Below are 15,895 nucleotides of genomic sequence, written 5' to 3'. Positions count from 1 at the left end.
GAATCCGTCCAATTCAAATCATCAAATGATTATAATCATATTTTGCATACAAAAAATAGTTCACAAAATAGCCATTGTAAGAGATAAGCTCCATCCAAGAGCTGAGAAAAAAGCTTGAGAGAAAATCAAAATGCCAATATTGCAAGACCGTGTCATAGAAGACTCAGTATTTTACTGAAGCTTGAGAAGATTTCACTGCAAAGGAATAACTGTGGCTAATAAATACCAGCCATTTAATATCAGCACATTAAATGGCTTACATCAGATTAGAACAAAAAAAACATACTGGCCTAAATCCATATAGAAAACACACGAGGTTTTCGACTTCAAGTCAACAATGCAATATGTGAAAGAAAACAGAATGCAAATCTAAGGGAAAGAGGAGAGGTGAACAACGTTATATGCTAGTATTGCAGTATAGGAGGAATAAGCATCTAGAGAGGATATTTAGGCAATAAAATAGTCAAAAAGAATAAAACTTTGGATAACAGCAAAGATTCATACCTGACATGCAGTTGAAGACAAATTTGATAGTTTATGAGTTAAGACTTCAATTGCACCTGCCTCCATAATGGCAATTTTGCATTTACTATCATGAGAAGCAACTATGGATAGCAACCATAATGCAATAATTCCTCCCAAGACAGAAGCAGAATCAAGCTCTGAGAATGGTTGCCCTCCCTCTGCTTTTGCATTCCATTCCATAAGGTGTTCTTTACTACTACATTCATTGCTTTCATCAAATTTGACAAATGCAGAACCACTGATGTCTATACCTTGCTTTACCAAATCAACAAGAGAGTGAATAAGATCAACAAAGAATCCTGATGCATTAAGAGCTTCCAATGTTTTCTGTCTATGTTCCTTGGCAGCACAAATGAGTAGGGCAGTTCCTCCCACTTTGACTTCCAAACTAGAAGAATGTATAATACGATCACCCAATACAGTAATGCATTTTGGTGTTTCTATAACCATATCCCCAAGAATTACAGGCTGATCTTGGCACAGTCTAGACAGAACTTCAATTGCCTTCTCTTGAATTGGTGGAATATCAGTGGCCAAACAAATAATCAATGGCTCCAAGTTGCAAGGTGCTTCAGCAAGGGCTGTCCATAGAGGATGATTCAAAGCGCCACCTCGGTTTTCTTTAGCCAGCAAGGAAAGTGCTTCAAGGGCCTCTTCTGTCACTTTGCCTTCCAAATTGGTTGCACAAACAAGAGATGCCAGATTAAGCACAGTTCCACAATGGTGAATACCCTCAATGAATACATCATCAACTGGACCATGGCGTACCAATCTAGCAAGTGCAGCTACTGCATGCTGCTTTCCCCTGATGGTCCCTTCCCTCAAGACTCTGGACAACGGTGGAATAATATCATCTGCAAGAGCTTCTTCAGCAATTTGTCTATCTAAAAGAAGATTAGCCAAGGCAGTTATTCCCATCTCTGCAGCATATATGTTTGAAGATTTTGCAAGGTTGATTAAAGGCATGATTGCATCTTTAGCAATAAAGGCCATGTGCTTGTTAGTCTCAATTGATAAGAAAAGGGCTGCAAGTGCTCGGGCTGACTGCATGGCAACACACTCAGTTCCACTGCTTAGTAAACTACATAAAGGGCCAGTGATCTCCAGTCTACCTAAAATTTCAGAAAGGTCTCTACGAGCATCAAATACATCTGCAAGAACAGATGCAGCATTCTTTTGAATGTCCTCATTTGAAGAGCCAAGCATTTCCAGAACCATTTGGAAGACTTTGTTTGCAGCAGTTCTCTCATGCAGAATGTCTCCATGAGATGCAAGTGAAAGCAAACAACCACACACCTCAAGTACATGCACTTTGGACTCTAGACGATCTCCCAAAAGTAGAGCCCCCAAATGATATAAAATACTAGGATCTGCATCCCGAATAAGGTGACCAAGGGCCTCTGCAGCAATTTTTTGAGCTTTGATATCTGCAGTTTCTAGTAGGTGTAACAGTGCTGGAACAGCTTCTGCACTCTGGACACAGGCACGAATATCTTCACTATGGCAGCACAAATTTCTCAACACAAGTGCAGCAGCTTCTTTTGCTTTAACAGAACCCGTTTCCAGCAATTGCACAAGAGGAGGTATTCCACCAGCGGCTGTTATAGCCCACTTTCCCTCATCAACTTCCATAGATAAAATAGAAAGCAAAGCAACAGCATATTCTTGTTGCTTCTCAGTAGATAATCCCAGTAAAGATATCAAAAGCTGAACACCCTCTCGTCCCTTAAGTGATTGCCAGATATCTGAACTATTAGTCGACAGGACTCTTAATGAGAATGTGAGCTCTTCTTGAACCTCAGTATTACCTGTAGTTACCAGTCCAACAAGCAATTTCTTTGCTTCCGCATGACACAAAGTTCTGTGGAGGTACGCATTGCCATACAAGCAAGACAAGGCTTCAACTGCACATCTCTGCACGAGCCTAGATATGGATGGTTCAAGTTGCTTAATTAGTAAGCTCTCTAATTCAACTACATTAACTGAATCTACAGAGCCTGGCTCATTAAACACTTTCAATGCATAAGCCAAAGCACCAAGCATATCAGTAACTTGAACATCATTACTACAATTTCTTATCTTTTCTCCAAGACTATGCACTAAACAAGACATACCACCAGAAATATTAGCTAAAGCACCCATAGCATTTTCTTGCAAAGCTTGGACAGGTGCTCCACAGGCAAACTCTTTTGAAGGAGCTACAATTGCACTGATGAAAACAGGAATGCCGCCTGCATCCACCAAAGATCTCTTTGCACTATCTAATTTGGAAGAAAGAGCTTGTAGTGCACCAGCTGCCTCAGCACGGACAGTCATGTCATTTTCAGGACCCACGAGCTTAAGCAGTGATTTCACAGTACCAATCTCATTCACTCTGACACTACTAGTTTCCGAAGCCAAAATTAGGTTGGCTAAGAGATAAGATGCATTGGCTTGAGCAACTGGACTACCAGAAAAGAGTAGTCTCACAAGGATTTCCACTCCACCAGCCTCAAAAGTTGCTTGCAAGAAGCCTTCAGCATTACTAGACAAATTTCTTAATGCGCCAGTCAGAAGGCCGCCAATTAGCTTGTCTTGGCAGTTGGTGCGAAGTTGGTCCCAGAGACAAGACACAACACGCTCAGTAACAAATATCTTGCTCCCAACATGATCTGTCAGACCACCACGTGATACTGCATAGATGGCCTTCGCAGCTGCTTTCTGTGCTTCTACTAATCCCACCCTAAACAATCCAAGCAAATGAGGTATGCAGCCTCCAAGCAGTACTTTGATCCTGAGCTCTTCTTCCTTACATAGGACCTCCAAAATTGAAGCCACATTGACCTTGGCAGTGATTGTTCCAGATTTAAGTAGTGCAACAAGCAAAGGAATTGCTTGTGAATGAGAACAAATCGATGCTCTTGCATCCTTCCCTTCCTTTGCAATACTCAAAATTTGTTCTGTGACCAGCTCCTTCTCATGTGTTGTAGTCAGGTTTGCACGTAGTTTTTCAATAGATTGCGCAACATTCGCCCATAGCTTGTCGGGGTCTTCCATCCCCGCTGCTCCATTCCAGTCCCTATAAAAAATGTGTTCAGATCCATGGTCAAGGTGAATATAGGAAATAACATATACAATTACCAAACATATTAGGTACTACTATCAGATAATATTATAGGCCGTTAAGGATGGTCATTCAAGCATATCATGAGAAATGGATCTATTTCTTAATTCATCAATATAATGACTATTAAATATCAATAATTCGCTTGGAAAAACTCGATATGTGAAACACTGATAAAAATACTTCATAAACACATTTGCTACCACATAATATTCAATGGATCAACACCATCAAGCACGTGAATAATAGATGGCAAAGAATCATTACGAGAAAGGAAACATGAGTGAATATTTCAAATGCACTGAAACAAAAATGGCAGACAATATGGATACGTCAAGAATTAAAATTGTTTTGAACTGAAAACCCAGCCTTAAGGAGTAGTCTTTCGTTTGAGATTATTTCTCAGATTTCCAATTGAATTATTTGAAATGAGGAAACAACAAAACTAAAGGCACTCAAAAGTTAAATGCCAATTTAAATGAAACACATTTATGTTCAAAGAAATGGAACTCACTTGATTGGCATCGAGAACTTCTTGTTTTATTATTTCTTCAGTGGACTTCTGTTTGTTGTCTCCAAATGTGGACTTGGCTACTGATGAAGTGGCTCCCTAGCTAAGACCCAGAATACATATTGATTTCTGCATGATACAACACAATGTCAAATTTTATTAAATATCCCTCTCAACACTTTGTGATTGTGTTTTCAGTGTGCAATTCAGCTTTGATTGACATCATCTGAGACAGGTTGACAGAAAACTTTAATTCTAATAGGAATATCAGATTTAAGACGCATCCCAAATGTCCTAACAAGACTTGTTATACCAAGAACAGATAAAATCAGGAAGGCATGCTTGCAAAAGCTATAATTACTAGTTTGTTAACAAGTAAAATCCACTAGGGACCACTAAGCCAAACCTACTTTGCAAATTCCTAATTTGACACTATAAAAACAAGCAGAATCCTTGCATGATGTGGAACAGTACATTATAAGTGGATAAGCAGAAACTTAAAAGGAAAAGGTGCTAGTTGTTGGAAACTTGACTAAATTAAGATCTGGGGGGTGAATCAGTTTAGTGCATTCATGCACATCTAAGTCACCTGGCATGGGGATACGGGATTCGACGGACATGGGGATTCGAGTGTTGATACGGACACGTTGACCTCCCGGAATAGGACACGTTCAGATACGTTATATATTATTTTCTTAAAATATATATATATATATATATATATATATATATTAAAAATTAGATATTTCTTACACATTCTCATTCATGATACAAATTCATTGATTTCAAACATAGATCTTCATCTAGATGTAAGTTTTACAAAGTAACATTATGCATACAAATAAAATTGTTACACAAATGATAAATCATAAGACATATTCAATTCGTCAATGATCCAATAGGAGAAAGATGACATAGTAAGATAAAGACACTGTAGTTTTCTCATTAAGTCATCAAAATCAAAATGTGTTACATAGGTAGTGCAATACCAATGGAAAATAGAAATAGCAAATACAAAACAACTACAAGTATACAAGCCTCAAGGCAGTAGTTAGCTCATGACTCATGAGTCATCAATCCTCATAGTCATCATCAAAATCAGCATCACTGTACTCATCATCATGGTCACCACTGTTTTCCTCTGCTGCATCCTCCTCCCCTGTATCCAAAGTCATCTCTGCATCTGCTGGTGTGGAGGATGACCCCTCTACAGTATCACCATCATCAAACGGGACAGGGTCTAGCACTGGATCATTGAGATCTAAGTTGGCCAATGCCAACTCAACATTGTTGTCCAAACCCATATCATCAGGAAAGATATCCTACATCTTTGTCTTTCCCTTCAACCACTCATCCCTCTCCCTGTAAATAAGACAAAGGCCAGTGTGCACATACACCATTGTCTCTGCCCTGGACTGCTCAAGCCTGCTCTTCTTGACACTATACAAATTTCCATATGTGCTCCAATTCCTCTCGCAACAAGAGGATGAAGTCACCTGAGAGAGGAGCCTCATGGCTAACTGCTATAGAGGAGGGCTTGTTTCCCCATGATTTGCCTACCAAGAATAGGGCTTGTCAACCCCTTGTCTCTAATCAGATCATATCTTGCAAATCGACCAGTACTAATGGAAAACTCTACAAAGGCATCCTCCACCTCATCAAGGGATGCTCTATCATGAAAAACCCACATGAATGCATCTTTTCTCCCCTGTGAGGTTTCACCATCCATGTGAGGAGGGAATCTGCGGGAAGGTCCACCATTCAGCCACTCATGGTTGTAGTATTTTGGGTTCAATGAGTGAGCCAAACAATGTAAAGGTGTGCAATTCTTGTCCCATCTGCTGACAAGAATATCCTATATGGTGGTGAAGAAGGCCTCTGATGATGTCTCATACTCGGTGCACTCACTCTGTAAAATAATGCTCCTCGCAGACTCAATCATGGAATCCCATCCCTCATAAACCTCTCCTAGGATGGGTTGGTTTGTATCTGCAAATCGAAGCAAAGAAATGATAGGGTCCATGATCTGAATAAGTAGATCTACCCTCTCCCACCAAGCATCATCTAACATTGTGTCCTTCACTCTTTTAGAGGCTACTTGATCTGTCTTTCTCCAAAAAGACCAAAACTCTAAAATAACCATGGCCCCAAGAGCGGTCTTGACCTCCCTCAACCTCTTCAACATGATGAATGAAGAGGCAAACCATGTATCCACAATCTTCAACAATGATAGATTGGTGTACTCCTTGTAGATAGTGAGGGCATTTGTATGATTTTGTACAAAGTTGTGGATATGTCGTGCATCCAAAACAATGCTACCAATCCAAAGCACATCAGAAGCAAATGATTTTAGTGCTAAGTTCAATGAATGGACAATGCAAGGTGTCCAAAACACTTGTGGATATTTAGCTTCCACAATCTTGCATTATGATTGAATGTGGTTGGATATCCTCAACAATGTGCTAGAGAAGCACCATATCATCCCTCAAGAGATCCTAGTTGCACTTCAAAGAATCATCTAATACATACTCAAGGAATTAAGTGCGGTCAACATCATGGACCAAGGTTACTTAGGAGCGGGAGTGGGAGTGGGAGCGGGAGCGACATTTTCAGAAGCTCCTGGTTTGGGAGTGATTTCGGGAGCGTTTCTTATATAATATATATTTTTTTATATTTTGATGCATATATGTTAACAAAAGCATGTAGAATGATGAATTAGATATAAAAAAACATAGATTGAACCATATAACAACAATCATCTAGAAGTTATAATCATCATCAACCATGTCCACAAGTTAATAACATAGTAACATACAACATCTTGAGTCTCATGATTCATCAATCTTAAAGTTTCAAGCTTTCAAAATTCAATATCTAACATTTATCATCATTGATCACCAAAGTTGTACTTGTAAGCTAAGTGTAACCATTACAACAAATAATATCTAACATGAAATGAAATGTTATAAAATGAAATGAAATGAAACAACTTTCACGAAGTATCATATTCATAATTCATTACTAATGAGTTATAATTGCCAACTTCAAATTTCAAACTTAAATTGTCATATATTGTTTACAAAAAATATCATAATAAATATGAAAGAGTCAATAGTTGTAAAAACTACTAGAAACTAGAAAAGACAAGTAAATCTACTATCTATTGCTAAGGCTTGGGCCTCTTGCCGCCACGAGAAATGTCTAATTTTTTAGTCTTCTTGGAAAATCAAGATCTTTGCCATTAATACCACCCTCTACGCATTAATATCCATAGGTATCTTTGTCATTACCTTTGAATCTGTACAGGGATCTTTGTCATTAATATCACCCTCTAAGCATTAACATAAGATAGAAAAAGCATAGCATGTCAAGTCAAGATTTTGTTTGAGTGATGCATATATTTTTAGGAGGGTCATGATAGAGGAGTTCGACAACCAATGTCACTAACATCAAGGTACATAGAGGGATTGGTGCTCTTCATTAAATATGAGTTCCATACCCTAATACATGACAAAATCCAATGGAAACAATGCAATCCCCCCAATCCTGAAATCCTGAAAAAACTTATAAGTCTACTGGATTTTGAATGAAATCTAAAATTCTACTTTCTCCATATGAAATCCAATGAGGTCGGAACCACTCTCAAACATCCTAAGTCATTTCATGGTAATGTTAAAAATTTAAGTAGAAGGATGAAAATGAAGATTAAGGAGAATGTCACTTTTACTAAACATTACCATGAATCGCATATCAATACTAGGGCCATAGGCTTGATCATTAGGTTGCCCCACTCAAAACTTATTTGTTTCTTTGAAAAAAAAATGCATTTGGAATATTACTGCAGTTTTTTTTTGCAAAAAAGACTAAATGCTCTTGAAAAACCAGGGAGCATTTTTTTTGTCGGGAGCGCACTCACAAAATCGCTCTTGCCCAGAGCGTGAATTGGGAGTGAGAGCGTGAGGAGGGAGGTGGGACGCTCCCCCGCAACCCTGTCATGGACCATATTTAAGGGAGATGAACCATAAGAGCATCAAGGTGGACCATATTCAATGTCAAAGCCATCAAAGTACTTCTCAAAAACATCATCTTCGCATGCCCTACTAGATTATGATTATGCACAAGTTACCATACTTAGATATGGGAGGGTTATCACATGACCTTATTAGGTGCTTCCAACCCTAAGGGGAGGAACAATTCCTAGGCTAACCCTTTCAAATGATAGGTGCAAGTGATAGGTGTTATGGCTTGGGGTTTACTTCATGAAAGGTGTCATAGTCTTATACTAGGTTATGTAAACCATTGCCCACAAGCACTTTGTAGTGGGAGCACTTAGCTGCTTGCCCTCCCTTTCTTTTCCAAGCCCCCAAGTTTGCCCTTTTCTTTCTTGATTTGATATGGCTTTCTTAACAAGCTTTATCAATTTATCAGGTAATAATAATAATAATAACCCCCCTTTAATTATGGATACTTTATCGCTTCATTGTGGTCATGATATTTACTAAGAGTTCCTTTTACTTTGATATACGTGATAGGCATGATTACTCTTGCAAACAAGTGGCTATATAAGGGGTAGAGCTCAACGTATAATTGGATTTTGGTTGCTTTATAATCCTTGCCATTCTTTTTCATTTTGATATTTGGCTTATGCTTTTTCTTTTCTTACAACTACATCAACCTCAGGTACTTTCAACCCCTTATTTTCATAGGACAAGGCCAACAAGGAACCAACACGAGCAAATGACAGTAACCAATCAAAAGATGGGATAACAGAGGTTAGCTTTTGTAGCATCGAATGGTGTTCTAGTCTCAAGATTTTGTGGGGAGGCTAAAACACAGGAATTCTCCAAAACCCACAAATCGTTTCTAGAAATTCCATCTAGAGATGGCTCAATTAAAATAATTGGCCATAATTAAAAATTTCAGGAGTCTAACTTAGGAAAAGTGGTTAATTAATAGGAATTAATTGAGAAAGGTGTGAATCATCTAGAAACTCACATAGATCGACTTGGAGATGATCGATCTCAACCATCGATTAAGTTTTATCGTAATCGTTGGAGTCCCAACTGGAGATTATAAGAAGAGGTCGATGGGTAGATGGAGAATACACCAATGAAGATACTCAGTGATCTCGGCAGTTCGATTGTCTAATGCAAGTGATTCAGCAGAAGAAATTGAGCCAGTATATCAAGTAGCAAGTGGCAGAGGGGCAGTAGAACAGTATTCCGGAGGAGATTTGTCATGTCCCCATTTTATTCTTCTTCATAGTACAGCCAGGATGGATTTCCATGACAGGGGATGGCCAGGTCAGTGGAGCAAGGTATGTCATTAAGGGTCCCAAGGAAGTCTTGAGGACTTTCTATGAGGTCCAATGGCATACGCTTGGTATATTCAAACATCCGCACAGTTTGCCTTCGTTCCGACACATTCTGACAACTTTCGGAAAACTGAGTTATTAGTGGGCTTGACTCAATCAATTACGCTAAAGGTGGCATTCCAGGAGGAATATGTGGCAAAACACCTTAGTGTAATAGCTCGTTGGAACCGAGACGAGAAGATCTACATGATGGGATGGTTAGATGAGAGTTTCAGTGATCTGGGGAGATAAGATGGCCAATTTACCATTTTCCCGCATTAAAAAGAATATTTTAATTAAAATAAAAGAGGGGAAAGTGCTCCATGATTAAAATAATAATAAAATGGGAGGTTCTAGAGGGATCCATCAAATCTATAAAAGAGGAGGAGGAGGCCATTGGAGGACATCTTGGAGTTGATATTGTTTCTTGTATGAGAGGTTGAGAACATGGTTCTCTACTCCATTGGTAGCCCCAGGACAGAAACCCTCGAGTGATTTAGAGAGATTGGGCGAGCACCCATCTCCCCTTGGTGGGTTCATTCAAAATCCACAAGTGTAGTGATTGTTTTTCTGTTTCAGTTTGGAGACCGGAGGGTCATTCCCAGCTATTGTATTGGCATCTATCTATATATAATAAAGCTAGATTTTGGTTGTTGCATTTCTCATTGTTCCTCATGTTGTGATTTTTAATGAGATTTTATGCAATTTGTGGGTTTATGGTTTCAGTCAAATTTCTGGTGTTTGGGTTTCCATGGCAATTTCCTGTTAAGTGCTAGATAATTTGATTTGAAGGGTTTGTTCCAAATTTCCTCGTTTGCGACATTACAAGATTCCAGTTTCGGAGAGTCAGAAAGAGGAGGCCTAAATTATTTTCCAGGAGGCTGTGCAGAGGCAGTGCTGAGCCTCAATTGAGCAGTTCTATTCAACTAAAGAGAAACTCGTTTTCAGTTCCAGAGGCCGAGAATATTTTCCAGAGTGTCGAAGAGACAGTTTACCAGTCAGCAATAGGCACGACGACTTGATTTGCAAGAGTTTTGGGCTAAGCATGAAAGGTTCTGCGCTAGGGTGATGCAAGGCCTATGCAGCACTGGGTGGACGACTTGCTTTTCAGAGGGAATCAGTGGCCAGGATTGTTCGGAGAGAGGGTAAAATCCCTCAGTATATTTTTGCTAGTATTTCTCTTAGGTAGAATCGCCAGTTTGGCGACATTTTATTGTATTCAGAAATTTTGCTGCTGCATAATAATAAAAACCCTCACTGCTGCACCGGTTTTCCCACATTGGGTTTTTCCGGGGACAATTGTCCAAAAATAATGGTGTTATAATTTTTTTGTGTGGTAGCATTTTCATTTCCGCAATATTTTATTTGCGAAGATTGTGGTGTGATTAATTTGTTGTTGTCGTAGCAATAAACTGTATAATTAATTTACAGCTAGAAGAATTAATTCCAGTTGCTGCTATAAAAATTTCAAAAGTGAAATTTTCACATGGTATCAGAGCACAATTGATCAAACAGGAAGCTCAGAAGTGGAAGGAAGAAATCGACCAGATTCAGAGGGAGTCTGACAGCTCGATTTTGAGATTTGCGCAGAGGTTGGCCAGACAGTTTGAACTGTTGTGCAGAGGGTTCGATTTTTCTAGTACAGGTGGATGGAAAAATTCACAGAGCCTAGTAGCAATTCTAGCAGACAGTAGTCAAAGTCAAAGTGTTGACTTCTGTTGTAAATGTACTATCTCTCTCTCTCTTTGTTGAACTATTGAAGAACATATAAGAAGAATTGATCAAGGATTTCCCCACATTGGGGTTTGTCCTTGGCTAGCACCACATCTTGTGTCCTCTTGTCCTAGCTCATCTTTTGCGATCTATGTTTATGTTCTATCTGCAATTTACTTTAATGTTGGTGTGATTGCTAATATATAAAAGATTTTGAGTTAACTGTGAAAATTGAAATAAATTGCTCTAAGCATAGAACATACCGAAACTTAACATGGTATCGGAGTTGAGGCGAAGACAAAACCCAAGCAAGAGTGAAAGAGCAATCACCGAAGACAGTTGGGGAAAGGACAAAAGGATCAATGGATTCCTCATCCCTCTTCAAATTCACCAAGGGTGAAGTCGAAGTAGAGAATATTATCAGAATGGCGTAGCGGAAGTTTCTAATGGCCTACCGAAAGATCACTTCAAATGGGAAGTCCAGGTCTAAGGGTGGAAGGAAAGGCAGATGCCTTGTTTGTGATAAGTTTGGCCATTATGTTGAGGAGTGTCCAAATGGTAGGGACACATCACTTGATGTTGATAACAATCATTCCAGGGACATCTTCAATGATCGAAGGAATGCAGGTCATCAAGGAAATGACCGACTCTTGAAAGAAAGCAAGGAACCCCAGTGCTTCAAGGCACTTCATCGGATAGAAGGGTGCTCTCTCTAATTCAGTAGAGATGGAAACAATCGTGGGATTATACTTGGATTCGATGTCACCTATCCTGGAAATGTACATGATCGCAAGAAGAACCTAGTGTCCATTTCAGCAATGGAAGTCAAAGGTTTCAGGGTGGCATTCATCAATGGAAAGGTACCTGTTTGAAAATGGAATTTTTCAAAGATGCTTTTACTCATGGGTTCAAGGTTGGCAATTTGTATCAAATTGCAAGATGGTCCATTGGGGACCATGTCAGTTGACACATCTCATCTATAGCAGCAGAGGTCTACTTATTATGGGGCCCTACCCGATGTGAGTCACATGGTGACAGGGATGACTAAATTCAAGAAGAGCATGAAGGTACATGTCTGAGATGTACCGAAGGAAAATCTTGCAAAGGGACCATTCCCCTCATGTAGCAAGTCCACAGGTTTGGAACAACCCGAGGGGTTTGAGATTCATGATCAGGAATCTCATGTATGCAGGTGGAAGAAAGCCCTCTATGGTTTGAAGCAAAACTCTCGAGCTTAGTATGAGAGGATTGATAGTTGTCTAATGAAGCTGAGATTCACTAGGAGTGAAGCAGATCCAAACCATTGCTTGAAGGTTGTGGATGATAGACCTCTCATACCGGCACCTTCTGAGGACAACCTCTTTCTGACAGGTGCAGACCCTCTCATTTGCAAAAGTAAGAGGGAGTTGGATTCTGGATTTGGAACGGTGAACTGCAAACCCGCAACCACCTCAATGGATCTTAACTTTCAGAAGTTATGTGGTAAGGATACCGGACCTGTTTTGGGAAATGCCTCTGAGTTTTACAAACTCATACTAGCATTGATGTTCTGTTGATTTGGGGTAGCATCGGATGTGCTCTAGCCACGAAATTTGGTGAAGACCCAAAAAGAGTTTGGCCAGATTCTAAACAGATCAGGAGATATTAAAATAATTAATAATTTTAATGGAGCCCCTAAGTCTAAATGTAGGGAAAATAAAATATTAATGTGTATTAAGATGAATCTGTGTTAGAGTGGTCGAAAAGACATGGATCAAGCCAAATCTAATCTTAGTCATTGATTAGGGACTTAATCTCGGTCGTTGAGATGTCAACAGCAAAAGTATAATAGGAGGCTTGAGGGTCACTTGGAGAACACACCAGATGATCAATCATTCTATTCTCTAGAGCGGGGTTTGCTAAGAGAGATAGAATCAGTGATCGGGAGAGCAGCTAAGGGGCATTGAGTATAAAGGAACAAAGAAGGCAGAGATTATGCTGGGAGAGCAACACAGCAGCCAAGGAGGGTGACGCAAAGCCAACAAAGGCTCACGCAAGGCCATGCAGAGGCAGCCAAGTGATGCGCAAAGCACCAGAGGAGCCAGCGTAGCTGAGGTAGAGGCTCCCAAAGCTGATGCAGGGCCTCTTTGGGTTGACGCAGGGCCTCCTAGGGCTGACACAGGGCCAGCGGTGGATAGAGAGGGGCTGACGCAGTCCAGATTGGGCAGATGCTGGGGTTGCAGGAGCAATTTTGTGCTGAGGAGTTGTCGGAAGGGTTTTCCGGGTTTTCAGCCAAGAGATTTCTCTCAAACTGCAAGGATCGCTGCTAAGGAAATTCTTTGTTGGGTATACCAATTACGGCACCCAGATTGTACTCTGATATTGCTTAATAAGAAAACCCTCAGAGAGCTGCACCAATTTTCCCACAATGGGTTTTTCCGGGGACATTGGTCCAAAATTAATGGTGTCATGTAGGTAGGAATAAATCAAAAAAAGTGCATGAAGGGTTTCTAAATTAAGTAAACTTAGAAACTTCAACATGGTATCAAAGCGTGATTGCAGATCACAGGAGGACTATAAGACATCAGTCGAGCAGAGCAATAACAACAGAAAACAGCTATCCCGAGGTGACAGAAGTTGTTTCTAGTAGCGCAGAAGCCAAGAGGTGTGATGCAGAGCCAGCCAAAGCCACCCAGAAGAAGCGAGGAGTTGTGCAAAGCCTCAAAGAGGCCAGCGTTGCTGACGCAGAGGGTCAGAGGGCTAACGCAGGGCATCCCAGGGCTGACGCAGACACATCTGGGGTGACGCAGAGCCAACATGAGGCAGAGAGGGGCTGACACAATTCACAGAGAGGCAATTGTTGGAGTATAGAAGGCTACAAAAATATTGCAGAGTGGAGCTGGTGAGGTACTGTAGTCAGAACAGTACCTGACAGAGCAGGGTCAGAGAAGTTGTTACCGAGGGTTTCTAGCCGAGGAACCTAGATCAGCAGTGTAGTTGCACAAGATGATAAGAGTAGGGGGCATCTCGACAAGTAGCAGAAGAATTTCCAGGAGGGAAATCAGAACTCAGAGGGAGTCCAGAAGAGACCTTCCAGACGGGAAGTAAAGACTCAGAGGAGTCGAACAGAGAACTTCCAAGAGGGAAGTAGAGGAGCATCATGGCACTACACGAGGTAAGAGACCAGGATAGACTGGACGGAGCATCGAACTTCGCAGTCTGGAAGACCAGAATCTTATCAGTGCTTGACAGGAATCGTGTCAAGGACTTCACCTTGAAGGTTATAGCTATCCCAGTCAACCCCAATGATAATGACAAGTACGAGGAGGCGATGGCGAGGGCCAAGTGCATTATCCTTGACGCGGTCAAGGATCATGTGGTACCACATATAGCCGAGAAGGAAACGGGAGTTGAGATGTGGGAGGCTCTCAAAAACCTATACCAGCATATTTCTGTGCAAAGAAGAATGTTGCTCGAAAACCAGATGAGGTCGTATCAGATGAAGAAGGGTCAATCGATTGACTCCTTACTCGGAGGACTAAATGAGATCTGAGATTAGTTGACTGCTATAGGAGCGACACCGGATCAAGAGCTTATGGTGAGAACAGCCCTGAATGTTGTCTCAGAAGAGTGGGAAGTGTTTGTCCAGAGCATCCTGGGCAGAGGGACTCTCCTACCTTGGGACGAGATGTGGGCAGCTCTTCGCCAGGAAGAGATCAGACAGCAGTCAAAGACAGGTAGCAGCAGCAAAGGGATCAAGGTCAAGCAGGAGGAGGAGGATGTGGCCCTAGCATCTGAGGGAAAGCAGGAGAAGCGGAAGAAGAAAGATCTCTCCAAGATCAAGTGCTTCCACTTTGGGGAGATGGGTCACTATGCGACCTAGTGCCCAAGGAAGAAGAGTAAGGGAGAGTCTTCCGAGACTAAGGCAGCGTCAGCACGGGCAGAGAAGGAAGTTTTGACAAACAATGACTGTGCCATGAGTGCACACGCACCACTTGAGCGGAAGTGGGGAGACATCGAGCTGTAGTCAGGCGGACTACAGGCGATGAGGGGCAGGATCCTTGAGGTACCCAGCCTCTTGGATTAGACCTTGCTACGGAAGCCCCGAAGAGGAGTAGACTGGCTGATGTGGGTAGAGACAGATGTGGATGAAGCGGCAAAGAGAGCTACAGTGCAGGAGTCCTGAGACAGCGCAGAGCTACAGGCTGCAGCAGTGCAAGAGGCACAGGAGTGTTGCACCAGTGTAGGAAGGCACACCGAAGTGTGCAACAGTGTGAGATGCAGGGAGTTGTTGCAGCAGCGCAGAGGTCAGAGAGGGAGCACTTGTCAGCGTCAAAGGGAGCTTCAGCATCAGGAGGGTCTCTAGCCCAACAGGGAGGTCAAAGTTGGGAGATCAATTACTTACTTCTCAGTAACTGAGTTGCATGCAGCATTGGGCAGCGCGATGCAACATGATGAGAGGAGGTGCAGTGCAGATGCAGTGCTGGGAGGAAGGACCAGCAGCAGCACGGATGCAGAGGGAGTTGTCGTACAGATGCAGCAGTGGCAGTGGCAGAACCATGGGTAGCAGTACAGGATGCAGCAGTGCAGAGGATGTTGGGCAAGAAGGCCTAGAATCAACACAGGTACCGATGCCAGATGATCAGAGTAATACTCAGTGAGGAATATTGCTAGAGCACAGTCCTTGGTAAGAGGGAGTGTTGATTTGGGG

The 15,895-nt window shown here is 41.4% G+C and overlaps 1 protein-coding gene across 3 annotated transcripts in view; it reads right to left on the bottom strand.

The window, feature by feature from the left end:
- LOC149179081 (protein CELLULOSE SYNTHASE INTERACTIVE 1-like) overlaps positions 1-15,895 on the bottom strand; it is a 156,654-nt gene that overhangs the window by 83,767 nt on the left and 56,992 nt on the right. For 2 of the 3 annotated variants that reach the window (XM_089420512.1, XM_089420511.1), the window contains exons 2-3: positions 4,143-4,268; positions 505-3,583 (exon numbers count right to left, since the gene is read on the bottom strand). In XM_089420512.1, the coding sequence (XP_089276638.1) occupies positions 505-3,583; positions 4,143-4,153 (3,090 nt within the window). In that variant the 5' untranslated portion in view covers positions 4,154-4,268. The remainder of the gene's footprint in view (positions 1-504; positions 3,584-4,142; positions 4,269-15,895) is intronic. The other variant, XM_089420513.1, reaches the window with a different exon arrangement.

Source organism: Pinus tabuliformis, chromosome 4_1 (genome assembly GCF_031772625.1).
Source record: "Pinus tabuliformis cultivar Carrire ecotype Pingquan chromosome 4_1, CPIR1, whole genome shotgun sequence".
Lineage (NCBI taxonomy): Eukaryota > Viridiplantae > Streptophyta > Pinopsida > Pinales > Pinaceae > Pinus > Pinus tabuliformis.
This window is presented reverse-complemented; position numbering and strand designations above follow the sequence as displayed.